At 47.2% G+C, this 20,525-nt stretch overlaps 2 protein-coding genes and 1 long non-coding RNA gene across 3 annotated transcripts in view; 2 read left to right on the forward strand and 1 right to left on the reverse strand.

The window, feature by feature from the left end:
• Nucleotides 1–3,903, reverse strand: part of LOC306816094 (uncharacterized protein) — a gene marked incomplete at its 3' end in the record, with an annotated part of 8,985 nt that extends 5,082 nt beyond the window's left edge. The window contains exons 1-6 of the mRNA XM_079332583.1: nt 3,776–3,903; nt 3,141–3,282; nt 2,322–2,404; nt 1,387–1,490; nt 896–950; nt 270–373 (exon numbers count right to left, since the gene is read on the reverse strand). Coding sequence (XP_079188709.1) covers nt 270–373; nt 896–950; nt 1,387–1,490; nt 2,322–2,404; nt 3,141–3,282; nt 3,776–3,784 — 497 coding nt within the window. The 5' untranslated portion in view covers nt 3,785–3,903. The remainder of the gene's footprint in view (nt 1–269; nt 374–895; nt 951–1,386; nt 1,491–2,321; nt 2,405–3,140; nt 3,283–3,775) is intronic.
• Nucleotides 3,904–7,909: 4,006 nt separating this feature from the next.
• On the forward strand, nt 7,910–13,977 carry LOC306816095 (uncharacterized protein; the record flags this gene model as incomplete). The annotated part of the gene is made up of 10 exons (XM_079332584.1): nt 7,910–8,037; nt 8,531–8,672; nt 9,409–9,491; nt 10,323–10,426; nt 10,863–10,917; nt 11,440–11,543; nt 11,954–12,149; nt 13,105–13,205; nt 13,616–13,670; nt 13,963–13,977. Exons 1-10 carry the CDS (start codon nt 8,029–8,031, stop codon nt 13,975–13,977), a joined length of 864 nt encoding a protein of 287 aa, XP_079188710.1. The 5' UTR covers nt 7,910–8,028.
• A 1,957-nt stretch (nt 13,978–15,934) lies between these two features.
• Nucleotides 15,935–17,327, forward strand: LOC306816096. Its single transcript, XR_013777573.1, has 3 exons — nt 15,935–16,116; nt 16,772–16,826; nt 17,146–17,327. It is a non-coding gene; the product is annotated as an uncharacterized lncRNA (long non-coding RNA).
• Nucleotides 17,328–20,525: the final 3,198 nt, after the last annotated feature.

Genomic DNA, 20,525 nt, shown 5'->3' on the forward strand with positions numbered 1-20,525 from the left:
TGCTACATACTGCAAGCATTTGAGCATAGATAAACCAATACAGTAATGAATATTCACCCATGACTTCATGAAAACAAAAGAAAAGAAAGGTTTCCTCTGAATTTTGTGATGCGTTTTTTAGATTCTTTGACTTACTTCTCTGCCAGACAGGCCACTATATTGGAGGTCTGAAGTTTCTGCAGAGATTTCAGCAGAGCCCAGAAGCTTGGCAAAAACCATTACCATATAACAGAAATGAGAATGTAGAGAGACATTTTACTCTCACATACCCATCACTATCACTTGTTTCCTCATTTTCATGAGTTGCCAGTGGCCCAACAGAATTCTCTGCTGCTCTGGAAAGATGTGAGTGCTGCTGGTTCTGCTCCCTGTCCTGCAGTGGGGTAAAAATGAACAGAGCTTATGAACTGCTTGAAGCAACTCTGTTCTACTTGCCTGTTTCAGTTTCCTGAATGGATTTGGGCTAGAACCTCTTCTTTCCCTTGTCAGGCTCAAAACCAGCAACTTCTGCAGTGATAACTGTAAACACCTCATGTTGGGGGAACTGTTGACTAAGGAAGGAAACCAGAACAGGCATTGCGAGTAAAGAATTCTGGTTTACTGCTCCCTTGGCACCAGGCACAGATGCCTTGGAGGATGTGCAGTCTGTAAGTCAAGGCTAGAACTACAAGGAACACAGCGATCTGCCAGCGCCATCCTGGCAAGGGCTTCTCCCTCTACAGACACCACCAAGAAAGAACTTGGAGGGACCTGCAAGTTGGAGCTTCCCAGCAATGGGCTGTGCTTCCAGCCAGCTGCCTGCAGCATCCCACCTAGGACAAGTGAGTAGCACAGCTCCCCCTCTGCCCCTTTCCCTCCCACAAAGCTGAAAGGACAAGGACAAGTTGATTCTCACCTGTGAGTCCTCATCTGACCAATATGGGAAATCAAAATCATACAGCAGCCAACCACTAGAGAGAGCAGATCCAGAAGAACATGCAGCCATTTAAACAGGGAGCCATTTATTTCACAGGGCACCAAGGGTTACCAACAAAGAAAATCTTGGTACACTTAAAATATCCCCAGTTCAAATTAACCAACATCCCGGGCCCTGAAACGCAATCATTGCAAGAATTTTTACGTGCTGCAAGCATTTCAGGCCGTCAATCCATTCTCTTGCATTCAGTGTTGGATGGACAGCTTCTAAGAAGGGAAGGCTTCACAAACAGAAAAGAAGGGCTTCTGCTGGATTTTGTTGGGTTTATTTAACCTCTTCAAGTCAGGCCACTATTTTCCGTGTCTGGAGTATTTGCACAGAGGTAAGCAGACCCAAAAGCTTGGCCAAAACCCCTTTCTACAACATATCTGAAATTAAGAGTTTTGATAGACTCTTTCTCTCTCACATACCCATCATCTTCTCTTGGTTCCTCTTCATCATCCCTTCCCTGTTGCTCAGCTGAATTGTCTGATGCTCCGGAAAGATGTGGCTGCTGCTGGCTCTGCTCCCTGTCCTGAAGTGGGGAAGAGATGGAGGCACTTAGGAACCACCTGAACACTGAACTTCCTGCCCCTCTGTTTCAGCTCCCAAAATGAATTTGGGCTTGAGCTGTTTCTTTCCCTCTTTCTCCCTCCAACTGACAAGTTCACCTGTGATACCCCGAACATTACTTATTATACAAACATCGAGTGAAGAGAAAACAACCTATACCCAAACCTTCTCTTGTGTTTAGTGCAAGTGGAGCTGGGTCACGCAAATGTCAAATTGGATGCCTTTGCAAATGTTCATGAGCAACCCTGTCAAGATGTAATTCTCGTTCTATGTCAGCTGCATTTCTGGTTTGCACAGCAGCAGTGGCATCCCAAACTTAAGCAGATACACTGCACTGTGGAGCTAGATGAAAGCATATTCCTTCAAAACAGGAGCGGAAAATGAAAAAATCCCAAAGGGCACTCTTTTAAAGACTTCTTGGAATAAGAAACAGAATTAGAGTCTACTCCAGTCATCTGCAGGAGCATTTTACACCTCAGCGACAGGGGTACCTTAAAGTGATGCTGCAGATGAAACGCTTCTTACTTGGGAAGCCAAAGACTTCCTGTGCTCTCCTTTAAATCACTGGAGCAACAACCTCTTTTAGATTGGTCACCCACTCCGTTCAAGGGATTCTCAGGCATGCTGATGTGTTCATGAGTGTGTTTGGGTTTGACTGGGAAATGTGTCTAAAGTGGTAAATCAGAGCCATCTTTCTACCTTGGAGGTGTGGGTACTCAGCAAGATTGCAGAAGAAATGCAAGAAGTCTAATTTGAATGCAAGATGGAGAGGAATGTGCTATTCAATACTTACCACAGGAGACTCATCGTCACTAAGAATAACAATGACTTCAGGCACAGAAGATTCACTTGTGTCATTTATGAATTGCCCAGCAGCTGAAGAAAGAGAAAGTTAGAATTAAGAGCAGAGATTAAAAGAGGAATGAAATGGGCTGCCACTGTGGAACAAGCTGAGGTTGGATTCACTGTCTGCCCTGGGTCTCCATATTTCAGGAACGTGTCCAAAATTTCACCCAAGCTTTGCCCTCAACAGTCCACAGGGAGCACTGTCAGCCCTGTCTGAAGGGGAAATACTAGAGGAAGAGCAGCTGAGCTCCTCACAAGTTCTGTTGCGTGACAACAGCTTTTGGAAGGCTCACACCAACAGGTGAATCATCTCACATAGGGGAATGATTAGCATACAGGAGAAGATAAACAACCAACAATAGAGGGGATCCTAATTTTACACTACCATGCTATACATGTTCCCCTGAAGGACGGGACACAGGTAATGACAAACTTTCCCTTATCTTTTTCAAGCTTGGGAGGCCCCAAACTCAGTTTGCACCTCCACTGTGGCAGCTGCAGTGACTGCCAGCTCATCAGAACACACATTCAGGTGATTGAGCAGCACTTGAACAACTTTGCTACACAGCTCATCTCTCACTAGGGGCCAATGTAGCGAGCTCATTAACAAATCATAACAGTTGTCAGAAGGCTTGTTGTTTCAGGATGCTGTACCAGGTGATTCCTCAAGCCCCAGGTTTCCCTTCCTCCCCAGTAAAGGGCATAGAAACTGGCAAAAGCACATGGCCAGCAGGTTCTCACTCTCCAGAACAGCTCCTGCTCTTACCAGGCTCCAAAGCAGGTGTACCACTTTCCACAAGCTCTGTTGGCTCTGCCTGTGAAGTTCCACCTGTGCTGGAGGGCTGCAGCCTGCTCCGTTTCCGAGCTGGTCCGGAAGCAGCTGCTCCTCCAGGGCGCTTTCGCTGACCCTGGGAGAGAACAAAGCCTTGGCATTTTCCCAGGCTCTGATTTGAACACGGCCCTTGGTTCTTACAACACCAATGACAGCACACAAGGATACAGAAAGCAATCCTGTGAAGGCTGGAATACAGATCAAATAGTGCTATGAGCCATTCCCACCTCAATACAGCACCTCAGAGAAAAGACCTCACCCCTGATTTCTGACAAGCTGCCTCACCAAGAAAGAGACTGTTCCAATGGTTTAAAAATGAGAAGACCAATCCCCAATTCTATCCTGTTGCTGCTTAACACTGTAAACATTTCAAAATTACTGCTAACACCCAAAGAGATTCCAAACCTTCAGTATTCCAGAACATGAAGTTCCTTGAAGTTTTTAAAAGCTTCTGTGTTTCTGTTTCCCTATGTTCCTATGCATTTGCTACAAACTCTTGAAATCCCTTCTGGAAGTACCTTGGAAAATGTTTCAAGAATCAGATTTGCATTGAGTAGCAAAGTACTTACTGAGCTCATGGTGCTTTGTGAGCAAAAAGCACCTGTAAATGTAGGGGGGCAAACACCAACAAAGGAATGCCAGGGATGTGATCAATTCCTTAGCTTCCTCTAGGTAGCCCAGTGCAGATTTTTCAGAGAGAAAACTGGTCTTCCAAACCTATCAGAAAAACAGAGGGGTGATTATCTACTTGGAATGCCAATTCTTTTGAACATCCCCATGCTCCAAGACTCCCATTCCTGAGTGTCCAGTTCCTATCCAAAGTTGGATAAGAAGTCCATGGCTCTGGTGTTTGAGCCCATGTGCAGCCCAGCCCAGCCCCTCAGCGGCAGCAGCCTTTTTGTAAGATGTCTCCACTCACCTGCACACTCACACCAGAGTGTGGCTCCCAAATTAACTTGAAAACACGCTCTAATCCCACTCGGAGTGGAGAAGACGGATGCTCCACGTCTGCAGCGCAGCAGAGAATCCGTCAACTGGCTCAACAGACTCTGTGTCAACAGAACCTTGGGGGCAGGAGTGACCCTGGCAACCGGTTCCAACATTCCATGCCCAGGTAACGGGTGTCCCTTTTGCTCACCCATGGAGCTCCAGAATGCCATGGAGGCACCTCAACCATCGCCTGGTTCCGCTGCCACCCACTGGATCAGGGTGCCCAGGGCCCTGTCCAGCCCGGCCTGCAACATTCCAGGGACAGGCCATGCACAGCTTCTCTGGGCAGCCTGTTGCCATGTCTCAGCACCGTCACAGCTGATGCCAACGTGCCATGGAATGTCCCCCTTGCAGTGCAGGCCCTTCCCTTGCCCATGGCTCCCTGCCCCCTGCAGGCACTGCAGGCCGCAATGAGGCCTCCCCGGAGCTGCTCCTCTCCAGGCCGGACAGCCCCGGCTCTCCCAGCCTGGCTGCACAGGACGGCTGCTCCAGGCCTCCACACATGCCCAGGGCTCCTGCGGCCCTGCTGCACAGGCACATCCCGCCTGTGCTGGGCACAGCTGGACACGGCTCTGCCCTGGGGCCTCAGGGGCAGAGCAGGGCAGGGCTGCACCTCCCGCCGCCCTCAGCCTCAGCCCTGAGCGTCACTGCAGCCTCTGTGCCCACAGAAACCCCAACAAACCACACCAAACCACAGCAAACACATATTTACACCCTTCCTCGGCCCTCCTCCTCCACGGTTCTCGCTCTCTTGCTGTTTTAGGTCATACAGGAGTGTCTTAACTTTAACCATAGTAAATCCAAGTGTGTTTAACCATAGTAAATCCAAAATCCAAGTGTGTTGGATTTTTTTTTCAAACTGTGGAAAGTATCCCAATTCAGATCCTTATTTCAAGTCTCTGAAGTCTTAACATTGTCAGGTGTTCAGCTACCCCTCCAGCAGAATTTCCCAACAGGGCTCAGGGGTTTGTTGTGCTCCCGGGGACAGCACCTTCCTCCCCAGGCCCTGCTCTGCTGCCAAAGGAGACACAGCAGGAAAAGCAGAATTGACATTCAGGGAACGAGGGTCTTTGTTTGGCTTTATTTGGCTTTGTTTCTCTCTTATTGACTTCGACATTACTTTTTAGGTTTGCGCAGATGTTAGGGCAAAATTGGAAAAAGAAAAGAAAAGCGGTACAACAACCATGAGTTAGTAACAGGAAACACTTTAATAATAATGAAAGTTAATGTGGGACGAGGCCTAAATTATGAATACAGTACCTAAGGGGACAAGGTCTCTTTAGGAGCCAGGGGTCAAAGACAAAGACAAAGGGAGGTCTATGGTAAAAATATGGGCTAAGAGTGGGGATGTAGTTGAGGTTAGGGTGTGATGGGTATAAGGAAGAGTGGTGCAGAGGTGGAGTAAGGGAAGGCAGGGTCTGATGGGGTAGGCTGGGTGGAACACTGCATTTACTGAGGGCTAATGGGAATACAAGGGAGGCAGAACATTTTAGGAACTGGTAGTGGTGATAATTAACTGGGAAATGAAGGCTAGGAATACGTATGAGGTAATAAAATAGGCAATCCCATAACTCTTCAGAAGCCTCTTTCTGGGATCACCACGACTTAAACAAACGCCTCCCAAGATTCAGGGTTGGGATTTAATTCTTCTTCCATGATTGTTGCCTGACCTGGAATACCAGTCAGGCTGACTCCCACATCTTCCTTTTTCTGTTTAATTATAAAAATAGAACTGAAGGAGTTTTGCAAATCTTTGTAATAGCATCCTAACGGACATGGAACAACTAACAGTATAATGACAATTATGAAGACGACTAATCCAGTTTTCATTTTAGAAAATACCCACTCCTTGATTCCCTAACTTTCAAGGAGTCCATCAAAACAGTTATTGGTGCAGGGCTTCAAGTTTTTTAAGGTGGAAAATAGGGAGCATGCAGGATGTGCTGGGGTCCCTTTTCACTGAAAGCTGCTAGAGCTTGGTCCCCACTGAGTCCCAAAACCTGATATCCCGCATGTCATCAGCTGATGTGTCAGGGAAGTTCTTACAGATCCACCTCACAAGCAGCTTAAGTTCCTTCTTGGAACAATCTTTGCCATGTCTCTGCAGAATAAAGTTAAACTGTCCATAAATGCTCTTGTCTACTTTGGTCATATTGCCACCCATCTTCTTTTCTCCCACCTTAGGGGGATCAGCTGCCGGGACGTCCCCAGCCTAAACTCGGACCCATATTTTCAAACACAGCAGCAAAGAGGGCTGGCTGTATTACGTCTCTTGTCCCCAAACCCCCCTGCACTCCACAGGTGTTCCTGTCACATCCTCGCCGAACTCGCGAGTGTCTGGTTGAGGTCCCTCCCTGTTGACGTCTCTGCCCCAGCACAGCCACATTCCAGAGGACACTGTCCGGCTGCTGAGAGCAGGAGCCCTGAATATCAGATCCTGATAAAATAATACAAATAATTTGTATTAGAATAACCACTGTGGGAGGAAGAGCCCCAAACCCAGGACAATGTTAAGATTTCAGAGACTTGAAATAAGGATCTGAATTGGGATACTTTCCACAGTTTGGAAAAAAATCCAACACACTTGGATTTTGGATTTACTATGGTTAAACACACTTGGATTTACTATGGTTAAAGTTAAGACACTCCTGCATGACCTAAAACAGCAAGAGAGCGAGAACCGTGGAGGAGGAGGGCCAAGGAAGGGTGTAAATGTATGTTTGCTGTGGTTTGGTGTGGTTTGTTGGGGTTTCTGTGGGCACAGAGGCTGCAGTGACGCTCAGGGCTGAGGCTGAGGGCGGCGGGAGGTGCAGCCCTGCCCTGCTCTGCCCCTGAGGCCCCAGGGCAGAGCCGTGTCCAGCTGTGCCCAGCACAGGCGGGATGTGCCTGTGCAGCAGGGCCGCAGGAGCCCTGGGCATGTGTGGAGGCCTGGAGCAGCCGTCCTGTGCAGCCAGGCTGGGAGAGCCGGGGCTGTCCGGCCTGGAGAGGAGCAGCTCCGGGGAGGCCTCATTGCGGCCTGCAGTGCCTGCAGGGGGCAGGGAGCCATGGGCAAGGGAAGGGCCTGCACTGCAAGGGGGACATTCCATGGCACGTTGGCATCAGCTGTGACGGTGCTGAGACATGGCAACAGGCTGCCCAGAGAAGCTGTGCATGGCCTGTCCCTGGAATGTTGCAGGCCGGGCTGGACAGGGCCCTGGGCACCCTGATCCAGTGGGTGGCAGCGGAACCAGGCGATGGTTGAGGTGCCTCCATGGCATTCTGGAGCTCCATGGGTGAGCAAAAGGGACACCTGTTACCTGGGCATGGAATGTTGGAACCGGTTGCCAGGGTCACTCCTGCCCCCAAGGTTCTGTTGACACAGAGTCTGTTGAGCCAGTTGACGGATTCTCTGCTGCGCTGCAGACGTGGAGCATCCGTCTTCTCCACTCCGAGTGGGATTAGAGCGTGTTTTCAAGTTAATTTGGGAGCCACACTCTGGTGTGAGTGTGCAGGTGAGTGGAGACATCTTACAAAAAGGCTGCTGCCGCTGAGGGGCTGGGCTGGGCTGCACATGGGCTCAAACACCAGAGCCATGGACTTCTTATCCAACTTTGGATAGGAACTGGACACTCAGGAATGGGAGTCTTGGAGCATGGGGATGTTCAAAAGAATTGGCATTCCAAGTAGATAATCACCCCTCTGTTTTTCTGATAGGTTTGGAAGACCAGTTTTCTCTCTGAAAAATCTGCACTGGGCTACCTAGAGGAAGCTAAGGAATTGATCACATCCCTGGCATTCCTTTGTTGGTGTTTGCCCCTCTACATTTACAGGTGCTTTTTGCTCACAAAGCACCATGAGCTCAGTAAGTACTTTGCTACTCAATGCAAATCTGATTCTTGAAACATTTTCCAAGGTACTTCCAGAAGGGATTTCAAGAGTTTGTAGCAAATGCATAGGAACATAGGGAAACAGAAACACAGAAGCTTTTAAAAACTTCAAGGAACTTCATGTTCTGGAATACTGAAGGTTTGGAATCTCTTTGGGTGTTAGCAGTAATTTTGAAATGTTTACAGTGTTAAGCAGCAACAGGATAGAATTGGGGATTGGTCTTCTCATTTTTAAACCATTGGAACAGTCTCTTTCTTGGTGAGGCAGCTTGTCAGAAATCAGGGGTGAGGTCTTTTCTCTGAGGTGCTGTATTGAGGTGGGAATGGCTCATAGCACTATTTGATCTGTATTCCAGCCTTCACAGGATTGCTTTCTGTATCCTTGTGTGCTGTCATTGGTGTTGTAAGAACCAAGGGCCGTGTTCAAATCAGAGCCTGGGAAAATGCCAAGGCTTTGTTCTCTCCCAGGGTCAGCGAAAGCGCCCTGGAGGAGCAGCTGCTTCCGGACCAGCTCGGAAACGGAGCAGGCTGCAGCCCTCCAGCACAGGTGGAACTTCACAGGCAGAGCCAACAGAGCTTGTGGAAAGTGGTACACCTGCTTTGGAGCCTGGTAAGAACAGGAGCTGTTCTGGAGAGTGAGAACCTGCTGGCAATGTGCTTTTGCCAGTTTCTATGCCCTTTACTGGGGAGGAAGGGAAACCTGGGGCTTGAGGAATCACCTGGTACAGCATCCTGAAACAACAAGCCTTCTGACAACTGTTTTGGTTTGTTAATGAGCTCGCTACATTGGCCCCTAGTGAGAGATGAGCTGTGTAGCAAAGGTCCTCAAGTGCTGCTCAATCACCTGAATGTGTGTTCTGATGAGCTGGCAGTCACTGCAGCTGCCACAGTGGAGGTGCAAACTGAGTTTGGGGCCTCCCAAGCTTGAAAAAGATAAGGGAAAGTTTGTCATTACCTGTGTCCCGTCCTTCAGGGGAACATGTATAGCATGGTAGTGTAAAATTAGGATCCCCTCTATTGTTGGTTGTTTATCTTCTCCTGTATGCTAATCATTCCCCTATGTGAGATGATTCACCTGTTGGTGTGAGCCTTCCAAAAGCTGTTGTCACGCAACAGAACTTGTGAGGAGCTCAGCTGCTCTTCCTCTAGTATTTCCCCTTCAGACAGGGCTGACAGTGCTCCCTGTGGACTGTTGAGGGCAAAGCTTGGGTGAAATTTTGGACACATTCCTGAAATATGGAGACCCAGGGCAGACAGTGAATCCAACCTCAGCTTGTTCCACAGTGGCAGCCCATTTCATTCCTCTTTTAATCTCTGCTCTTAATTCTAACTTTCTCTTTCTTCAGCTGCTGGGCAATTCATAAATGACACAAGTGAATCTTCTGTGCCTGAAGTCATTGTTATTCTTAGTGACGATGAGTCTCCTGTGGTAAGTATTGAATAGCACATTCCTCTCCATCTTGCATTCAAATTAGACTTCTTGCATTTCTTCTGCAATCTTGCTGAGTACCCACACCTCCAAGGTAGAAAGATGGCTCTGATTTACCACTTTAGACACATTTCCCAGTCAAACCCAAACACACTCATGAACACATCAGCATGCCTGAGAATCCCTTGAACGGAGTGGGTGACCAATCTAAAAGAGGTTGTTGCTCCAGTGATTTAAAGGAGAGCACAGGAAGTCTTTGGCTTCCCAAATAAGAAGCATTTCATCTGCAGCATCACTTTAAGGTACCCCTGTCGCTGAGGTGTAAAATGCTCCTGCAGATGACTGGAGTAGACTCTAATTCTGTTTCTTATTCCAAGAAGTCTTTAAAAGAGTGCCCTTTGGGATTTTTTCATTTTCCCCTCCTGTTTTGAAGGAATATGCTTTCATCTAGCTCCACAGTGCAGTGTATCTGCTTAAGTTTGGGATGCCACTGCTGCTGTGCAAACCAGAAATGCAGCTGACATAGAACGAGAATTACATCTTGACAGGGTTGCTCATGAACATTTGCAAAGGCATCCAATTTGACATTTGCGTGACCCAGCTCCACTTGCACTAAACACAAGAGAAGGTTTGGGTATAGGTTGTTTTCTCTTCACTCGATGTTTGTATAATAAGTAATGTTCGGGGTATCACAGGTGAACTTGTCAGTTGGAGGGAGAAAGAGGGAAAGAAACAGCTCAAGCCCAAATTCATTTTGGGAGCTGAAACAGAGGGGCAGGAAGTTCAGTGTTCAGGTGGTTCCTAAGTGCCTCCATCTCTTCCCCACTTCAGGACAGGGAGCAGAGCCAGCAGCAGCCACATCTTTCCGGAGCATCAGACAATTCAGCTGAGCAACAGGGAAGGGATGATGAAGAGGAACCAAGAGAAGATGATGGGTATGTGAGAGAGAAAGAGTCTATCAAAACTCTTAATTTCAGATATGTTGTAGAAAGGGGTTTTGGCCAAGCTTTTGGGTCTGCTTACCTCTGTGCAAATACTCCAGACACGGAAAATAGTGGCCTGACTTGAAGAGGTTAAATAAACCCAACAAAATCCAGCAGAAGCCCTTCTTTTCTGTTTGTGAAGCCTTCCCTTCTTAGAAGCTGTCCATCCAACACTGAATGCAAGAGAATGGATTGACGGCCTGAAATGCTTGCAGCACGTAAAAATTCTTGCAATGATTGCGTTTCAGGGCCCGGGATGTTGGTTAATTTGAACTGGGGATATTTTAAGTGTACCAAGATTTTCTTTGTTGGTAACCCTTGGTGCCCTGTGAAATAAATGGCTCCCTGTTTAAATGGCTGCATGTTCTTCTGGATCTGCTCTCTCTAGTGGTTGGCTGCTGTATGATTTTGATTTCCCATATTGGTCAGATGAGGACTCACAGGTGAGAATCAACTTGTCCTTGTCCTTTCAGCTTTGTGGGAGGGAAAGGGGCAGAGGGGGAGCTGTGCTACTCACTTGTCTTAGGTGGGATGCTGCAGGCAGCTGGCTGGAAGCACAGCCCATTGCTGGGAAGCTCCAACTTGCAGGTCCCTCCAAGTTCTTTCTTGGTGGTGTCTGTAGAGGGAGAAGCCCTTGCCAGGATGGCGCTGGCAGATCGCTGTGTTCCTTGTAGTTCTAGCCTTGACTTACAGACTGCACATCCTCCAAGGCATCTGTGCCTGGTGCCAAGGGAGCAGTAAACCAGAATTCTTTACTCGCAATGCTTGTTCTGGTTTCCTTCCTTAGTCAACAGTTCCCCCAACATGAGGTGTTTACAGTTATCACTGCAGAAGTTGCTGGTTTTGAGCCTGACAAGGGAAAGAAGAGGTTCTAGCCCAAATCCATTCAGGAAACTGAAACAGGCAAGTAGAACAGAGTTGCTTCAAGCAGTTCATAAGCTCTGTTCATTTTTACCCCACTGCAGGACAGGGAGCAGAACCAGCAGCACTCACATCTTTCCAGAGCAGCAGAGAATTCTGTTGGGCCACTGGCAACTCATGAAAATGAGGAAACAAGTGATAGTGATGGGTATGTGAGAGTAAAATGTCTTCTACATTCTCATTTCTGTTATATGGTAATGGTTTTTGCCAAGCTTCTGGGCTCTGCTGAAATCTCTGCAGAAACTTCAGACCTCCAATATAGTGGCCTGTCTGGCAGAGAAGTAAGTCAAAGAATCTAAAAAACGCATCACAAAATTCAGAGGAAACCTTTCTTTTCTTTTGTTTTCATGAAGTCATGGGTGAATATTCATTACTGTATTGGTTTATCTATGCTCAAATGCTTGCAGTGCGTAGCAGCTCGGGGAACAATTGGGGTGCCAGGCTGGGATATTGCTAATCCAGAATAAGTGTTAAGTCTTGGTAACTCTCTGTTGCCAGTGAAATTGTTGGCTCCATGTTTAAATGGCTGCATGCTCTTCTGGTTCTGCTCTTTGTTAGTGCATGGCCAGCAGTTCCTTCTAGTCCTCCAGTGAGTCAGGATGAGGACTCAGAGGTGCAGGACAGGGAGCAGAGCCAGCTGTACCCACTTGGCTCCAGAGACACAGAGGATTCAGCTGAGCTCTGGGCGAGTGATAGTGAAGAGGAAGCAATAGATAACTACAGGGATGTGACAGATACAGTGTCTCTCCAAAGTGTAACTTCTCATATATAGTAGACACAGGGGTTGTTTTTGGTTTGTTTTTTCCAAATTGTTGGATTCTTCTTGACTCCATGTGATGGAATCTGATTTGAAATATTGTGGAGAGCCTGGAAGGGAACTGATGGGGAAAAACAACCTTAAACCAGCAAAATCCAGGAGAAACCTGTCCTCTCCATTCAGGAAGACTTTATTGAATGTTTCTTACGTTACGGATTGAGATACACTGAAATGCTTGCAGTACATAAAAGCCCTTGCACTGCTTGTGTTTCTTGGCTGGTATCTTCCTAAATCAGAATGAGGGGTTGTTTAAATTTCTGCATTTTTATGTCTTGGTGATCCTCTGTACACTCTGAAATTGATGTCTGCATGTTCTTCTTTCAGTTCTATTAACTCTAGTGAATGGCCAGACCGTTTTGAGAATCCTCCCACGTGGCAGGACGATGTTACAGATGTGAGGATCATGTTCTTATCACTTGTTCTTGTCCTTTCTGCTTTGTGGGAGGGAAAGGGGCAGAGGAGGAGCTGCACAACTCACTTGTCTTTGATGGGTGCCACAGGCAGATGGCTGGAAGCACAGCCCATTGCTGGGAAGCTCCAACTTGCACGTTCCTCCAAGTCCTTTCTTGGTGGTGTCCATAGAGGGAGAATCCCTTGCCAGGATGGCACTGGCACATCTGTGTACTCCTTCTAGTTCCAGCATTGAGTGACAGGCTGCACAAACTCTAAGTGCTGTGTGCCTGGTGGCAAGAGAGCAGCAAAGTCTTTTGCCCCAGGTTCCTGTGGTTATGATTTCTGTTTCTAAGCAGCTCTTATTCAATATGAAATGTTTAGGGCTAACAAGGGAAGGAAGAGGTTCTAGCCCAAATCCATGCAGGGAACACAAACAGGGAAGCAGGATGGGGTAGCTTCAAGCGGATCCTAATCTGTGTCCATTTTTACCTTACTGCAGGACTGGGAAGAAAGCCAGCAATGGCCAATTCGTTCCAGATCATCAGGAAATTCCCCTGAGGTGCCGAGCAACCTTCTACAGGAGCCAAGAGATATTGAATTGTACGTGACATAGAAAGTGTCTCTCTAAAGTGTAATAACTTCTGATGTAAAGTAGACACGGATTTTTGCCAGGTTTTTTTTGTTACTACTTGATTCTGCTTAGAGAATTCTTACTTGAAACATAGTGGCCTGTCTGGAAGGGAAGTAATGGGAAGAAAAACCTAAAAACATGTAAAATCCAGGGGAAATATTTTGTATTTCTCAGGAAGTTATTACTTTTTTTTCTTACTTTACCCATGCAAAGCTTGCGGTACGTAATAGTTCCTGCACTTCAATGTGTTTGTGAGCTGGGATGTTGCTAAGTCAGAACTAGGGGTTATTTCAATTTATGCCATTTTTATGTCTTGGTCTAACCCTCTATGCTCTGTGAAATTGATGGCTGCATGTTCTTCTGATTCTTGTCCCTCTAGTGAATGGCTGGGAGGTCTTGTTAGTCCTCCCAGCTGGGAGGATGAAAACGCCCAGGTGAGGATCCACATGTTGTTGTAATTCCAGATTTTTGGGAGGTAAAGGGGCAGAAAGGGATCTGCACACAACTCAGTTGCTTTAGATGGATGCCACGGGCAGCTGGCTGGAAGCACAGCCCTTGCTGGGAATCTCCAACCTGCACATCCCTCCAAGTCCTCTCTTGGTGGTATCCGTAGAAGGAGAAGCCATTGCCGGGATGGTGCTGGCAGATCTGTGTATTCCTTGTAGATCTAGCATTGACTGATAGAATTGTTTACTCCCAATTTCTGTTGTGGTTTCCTTTCTTCAGAAACTGTTCATCTGACGTGAAATGTTACGAATATCATAGCAAAATTTGCCAGTTTGGCGGCGAACAAGGAAAAGAAAGAGCTCTAGGCCAATCTGAATTAGGGCACAAGGAGGAGGGATGAGGGATGAGGGTGTTCAGGTGGTTCCTAAGCTGCCTCTGTTTCTACCCTGTTCAATTCCATTTTGCTGCAGTAGTGGGAGCAGAATCAGCAGCACCCACTTGTTTGTTCTCCGGGCAGCAGCTCCCTTTGCTATTGCTTTGAATGTTCTTAACAAAACTTAGAGGGTGATACCCCACCCTTCCTCACCTGCTCTGCTTTAACTGCTCTCTGAGCTGAGGTTTGCATGCATCACTAGGGGGGCTCACCAAACCTAACTGTATCTTTTTTCTCTTCCTTTTCATGTGCACCAATGGAAGTTTCTTCAAGGTGAGTTGATGTTTTATAGCTGGGAAGGGACTTTTATCTAAAATGCAATAGTTATCTTTCTGGTTCTTTTCCAAGAAGCTCTGGCAGCAGGGGTTGAAACTGCTTTTAACAAAAGGCAAAGGACAAGGCTGAAGCCTCTGGCCAAAGTCTTAGAGAACTGATCCAATGTGTGTGTGATGGCCTCTATCAGACACGGTGGAAAATCCCTGCAGTAAATGTGATGCAATGAAAGTGGTGGCTGAATACTTATGCAGAAGGGAACTTTAATTTGGTGACTCTTTCTATAGTTTTAATTGATTAGTGGCTGATTCTTGTCACACGGACAATAAGCAACTGGAGTTGCAGAGTCATTGTTGCCTGCGGTTTCTGAGAGTTAAAATGCAGACATCATTTCTTCACCCCTTGGCTGTTACAGATTGGGCCTTAAAAAACTGATGTCCCTGGAACTTGGTCAAGATGTTGTCCACAAGAAGTGGATTTGTTACTGGGCTGCAGCCGGTCAATAATTGTACACTTGAGAGAGACACTGTCTGTTTACTTGCATGTTGTGCCTGTCTGGATGCTCAGTGGTATTTCACAAATCAGACACACTCACCATCCAAAATTCCATTATTTCTACAGTTTAGCAAATAAAGGAATTGGCGTTAATTGGTTACAAGTGGCACGGTTATCTTCTTAGTGTTCTGCCTGCTTTTGGTTAACAGCCGTGTCACTTCTCACTGTAATTATTCCCCTCAGTCCATGGCTGAGTGTCTCTCTTCTTTTGGCCTGGGGAGTTTCTTGAGTTGCTGCTCCATGAATTGGTGGTTGCAGTCTGCCCCTGCAGGAATTTCTTTGTACCAGTCAGAGTTGATTTCAGGAGAGCTGGGTTTCATATTTTCTTCTTTATCTTGGGAGTTGTGCCAGATGTCCTTTTGGCCCCTCAACTCTGCATTCTTTGTGTCCACTCTCAGTGGGCATCCTTCTCCCTGAGCTTTGTTAACCTTCTCCTGGGTCTGAGCTCCTTGAAGCATGTCAAGGCCTGAACCTTAACAAGGCAGTTCTACCAACAAGGAAGTTGTTTTACTGTCCTGTGGACATCACTTAGTGCTTGTTTCTTAATTCCTGTCTATTTGATGGACTAAATCTCCTTACCAGTAATTGGCATGAAAATTTTTAAAGATCAAATGTATCGAGACAAAGATCAGCCTTGCTGCAGAAATCTTCTACATGTTCTACACGGCACATTACGTGTAACGCCATTCTGAAATTACCTTAACTCAGTAGGGAGATGATCTCATTTTCTAAGGGGCTCTGCTCCAAAATATTTTATATTTTTTAGCGACTGTCCTTTAGAATCTCGGAGGTGACCTTTTTAGCTATGTGTAGGGGGAACAGATCAAATACTTTGTGTCGGTTTGTAGCAGAGCAGTCACAATGTCTGGAAGGGTGCAGCCTTATCCTTTGGGAAAGTAGTTTGTGAAAGCTTGTGTTAAACCCAGCTGAAGAGAGTCCATTACTGACAATTTTGATAACTGATTTCAAGGGTAGCTCCATGGAGAGAGAGAAATAGATCTAACTTCTGAAAATTAAATTACAGTGCATGAAGAAGAAAGGAGAAATGCTACAGTGAGCAGCCACGACCAGCTGGATGGCTCTGGAAATGGAAGAGGAGCTAATGAAGAACCTGTAGCTGACTCATCCCCTGCAGAACAGGGAGCAGAGGAGGAGGGCACTCAAAGCTCAGAGTATGTATGTAGGGCTCATGCCCTACCAAACATGGGATTTTGTACCTTCTTTCCTTTTCTATGTAGGACTAAGTTATACAGCTATACCTGGTTTATCTTTCAAGCCCTCCCTACTCAATTCCCTCCTTCTCCCATGTTACATGATGATCAAAGGATACCACTTGCAGTTTGGGAGAAAAAGGCTGCCCAAGGCATGAATGACAGCTCTGCACACAACCTTAGGGAATTAGTGTGGAGGTATGGGAAGGAAGGGGGATTGGACACAGGCCATAGCTCAGTATTCCACTTCCTGTAAGTGCAGCTGGATGCTGTGGTTACAAAGCTGTTACTCATGACCTCCTGGAAGTCAAAGCTTCCATACAGAAAGCTGCCACACTAGAGATTGCTGTTATTTCACACCCCAGAGCTGGGTGACCGAATGCATAATTCTACTCATGAAAACCAGGACACTCTATTCCTCAGGGCAGGGTGGCCCCAAATCCTCATTAAATGCAGCAAGCAGTGTGTTAAAAGACAGCAGGATCCTTTCAAGGAATTGTCAAAGGCTAGTCAGTGCAGTTGCATGGTTATGTGAGATTTTGTGTATCAATAACCATTGAAGTGTGATGATATTAACAGCTGCATGTTAACATATTTCTTGTTCTGTTCCCTCTAGTGCACAGCAAGGAGTTGTCATTAGGTGTCCAATTTGCATGGATTTTTACTCAGAGGTAAGGATCCTGTTTTCATCCTTTCTGCTTTGTGGGAGGAGCAGAATTCCAGAAGGGGGATTGCACTAATCAGTTGGCTGATGTGGGATGCTGTGGGCAGCTGGCTGGGAGCACAGCCCTTCCTGTGAAGCTCCACAAGTCACTTCTTGGTGGTGAATGCGGAGGGAGAAGCCCTTGCCAAGATGGCACTGGCAGATCTGTGGGCCTCTTATTATTCTAATTGATTTCAGATGCTCTAAAGTCTCCTTTGCCTGGTGCCAATGGAGCAGCAACCTCCAATTCTTTCTCCAAATACATGTTGTGGTTTTCTTTCTTCCAGATTGTGCAACATGGACGACAGCTTGTGGCAACCATGTGTGGCCACGTCTTCTGCAGTCGGTGCCTCCCTGTTGCCCTGGAGACTGCTCACACGTGCCCAACCTGCAGGGTGCACCTCAGTCCACAAAGATACCATCCCATTTATTTATGAGCAGTTCTCACAACAGAGACAAATCTATCTTGGGCAACGATCCAACAGACCGATGCAGAGACTTGTTTCTTCATGTACATAGTTTTATTGTATATACTTTCGTTTTTACTGAATTCAGTTAGAAATACAGTTTTCATTTATTTACATCTACTCTGTCTGCTCCTCTGGGCTGGACTCTGAGACGTTGTTGAACAGGTGGAAATAAGGCTCTTGGTTTGAGCAGTCAGAATTTCGTCCCTTTCATCACACTGGAGTCATTCATTTGGGAGAAATGTGCTAAAGCCATGAGCGTTGCATTTCTTGTGACCAGTGTGTGTTGTATAGGGAAAAAGGAACAGGCCCTGCTTGGGGTGTGAGATGTTGTGGCGTGAGGTGGTGGTGAGGTGCCAAAACCCTCCAAAAGTTGTCCTGGTTTGAAAGGACAGGTGTCTGCCAGTAAGGGCAGAAGTTTCCCTTTGGGATAGAGACTTTGGTTCCACTCCCCCCCCCCAAGTATTATAATAGTTTGAATCAAGGACTCTGAGGCAGAGATAAGGGGGTGGGAATAACAGCTCTTTTACTAATATATCTAACTGTACAAACAGAAAACAATAACAGTTAATTTGCTAACAGAACGAAATAGATAACTCGGTGTCAGTCCCTTTAGATGCAAGCACGCTGTCTCTGTGCTTAGTCCGCAGCCCGGATTTGCCGAAGGGCAGGCGGGAACGGAGACAGGAGGGAGGGGGTGGGGCGGCAGCGGCCACGCCGGTCTCGGGTGGGAACGGGCTGTAGCGGCGGCTCCTCGCTCACCGTGTGTGTCCGGGTGATCAGCTGTGTCCGCAGAGGCAGGAGGCTGGAACGGGGCAGATGCAGGGCAGGTGATCGCAGAGGGTCTGGCTCTCCTGTGCTCCGAACGCGTGTCTCCAGTGAAGGAGGAAAGTCACTTCAGTGGCACAGGCAGGCTCACTGGGAAAAGCAAACCCACACACTGCAGATAATCCAGGAAAAAAAGGAAGGAGAAGCAAGAAGACTCTTTGAATGGGGTTCCACAGGGCAGGTTATTGCAAGCACCAGTGAAGGGTCCAGGGGTAAAGACAAGGAAAAGTGGAGTGTCGAGGTTCAAATACAGGCAAGAAAGGGGATGGAGCAGAGCATCAGGGCCGATGGACTGACATGTCAGGGGTGGGGCAGTGGCAGGGAAAAGGGGGACAACCAATAGCGTAAAATGGGGAAGGGCTCTTTAGCAGAATGGGGCCAATGGGTGACCAGGGAAAAGAGAACATTTTAGGGAACATACATATAAGGGGGAAAAGGGGTGGAGAGGCCAACGGGCCAAGCAGGAAAACAGAATTCTGGTACATTAAAATAAAACCACAAAGGGCTGTACGGTGGCAGTAGTTCTTTTTAATGTCCTTAGTGTCTCTCCAACAGGTTTTAGGGTTTCTTTCTCCCAAGTATGATGATTTCTGCCCCTCAGGCATGTTCCAGGGCTCCCACAACTACCCTTTCTTTTTTATTAAAAAGGCTTCTCCTACAGATGTTTGCAAACAATTATTTAAACATGGAATGATGAGTGAAATAATAAAAACGATAAAGAGAATAATAAAATGTCCTTGATAAAAGAAGTTGCCCATCCCTTCAGTTCCCATCCTCAAAGCAGTCCTTCTAGCCAGTCCTTGCCCTTCTACATTTTGATGTCCTTTACTTGGTCCTTTAAGAGCTGGATGCTCCTGTGGATGGATTCACTGCTGGATGTTAGATTGAGGCAGCACAGCCCCTCCAGCTTCTGGCAGCCATGACCATGGGCACGGAGCAGGAGTCGACGGCCGCTCGGTTTTGTAGCATCGCGTGCCTGGTGGTTTCTTTGTCCTCCAGCAGACGGCTGAGGGCTTCAGAGGTGCACTGGCCTGCTTACCCTGCCAGCACCCCAGGTCAGTGAGCTCACCCAGGGACTTTGCTGCGGCTACCCAGGGCAAAAACAGGGAAACCGCGACCTTCTATCCTTTGTTCCAGTTACTGATTTTGGAGTTACAATTTCCATCTAATTCAACGTAAGATATTTTTTGACGAGCCAATTGGGTTTTCCTTCGCCAATCTCAAATTAGACAGATGTTTGGGGTGGGAGTGGTAAGCTGGCCAAGGGTGCAGGAGTCTCCCTGGAGGCAAGAAGGGATCCCAGCCCACGCCCTATCCCCACAGATAAGAAACATACCCCGGGGGAGCACTCTAGGGTTGACTGTGGATAAAGAGATAGTGTCACTGGTGCAATTGCACTAAATGATAGAACAAGCTTTTCCGATCAGAGTCGCATCGTGCCTAAAAAGGGAATGGGGGTGATTGAAATGTGGCACAGGCTGAAAATGGTTGCCTATTATAGAACCAAATACAGAAAGTGGCCTGGGACCACCCCAGTATATCCAATTCTTGGGCATCCTGTGCAGTAAAATCTTTGTCCACTCATGCTAGGTGTCAACGGGGTTGGGTTTCTTACCTGTTATGGGATAGTCTCTTGCCATCAGCAGAATTCCCACCAGGCACGTAGACAGAAGCTCACTGTTGCCTCTCATGGCCAGGCATAGATTCTCGTGCTGCAGAGATTTTGCCTGGGTGATTCAAGCATTTTGTCAGGGCTGAGGGATGACAAATCCAAATGCCGTTGGTAGGGCCAGGTGCATCCAAAGTCAAGCAGCGGCAGTGAGAGGCAGCAGCATCATTATCTGCACTGTGGTAGTTATTGTAGATGGGTTGCACTGTTGGGATTAAAAGCACACTTTAAAGCCAGATAGTAGGAAGAAGTGATCTGCAACTGTAATGTAAAGGGCACAGGGATGGGGTAAGAAACATTGTTATTAGGAAGAAAAGTTAACAGGGAAGGAGTGTAACTGTGGGAAACAGGGTGAAGGAAAAGGCAGTGCAGGGCAGATGCATAGAGAAAGGGATAGTTCTTGTGGGAAAAACTTGTCCATTTTCATCGTAGCTTAGTCCAGTAATGACATGGGCCAGGTAGGTATGGTTCGCTTTGTCTTCTCTTGGGTTGAGTCGGTCTTATTGAAGGTGTGCAGGTTTTCTCCTTCTCTCCTCCATGCTGCACGCGTCTCATCCTTTTGGGTGTCCTTTTCCTTTTCTGGGCTTTCTCTGGGCGCTGTGTCCCGTGGCGCAATGTAGGGCTTGATGATTTTCCCTGGAATCCACCTTGGGACTGATCCTGTGAGACACAGCCATACTCTCTCCCCCAGGTGGGAAAGGGC

Source organism: Erithacus rubecula, assembly GCF_903797595.1.
Source record: "Erithacus rubecula genome assembly, contig: scaffold_362_arrow_ctg1, whole genome shotgun sequence".
NCBI lineage: Eukaryota > Metazoa > Chordata > Aves > Passeriformes > Muscicapidae > Erithacus > Erithacus rubecula.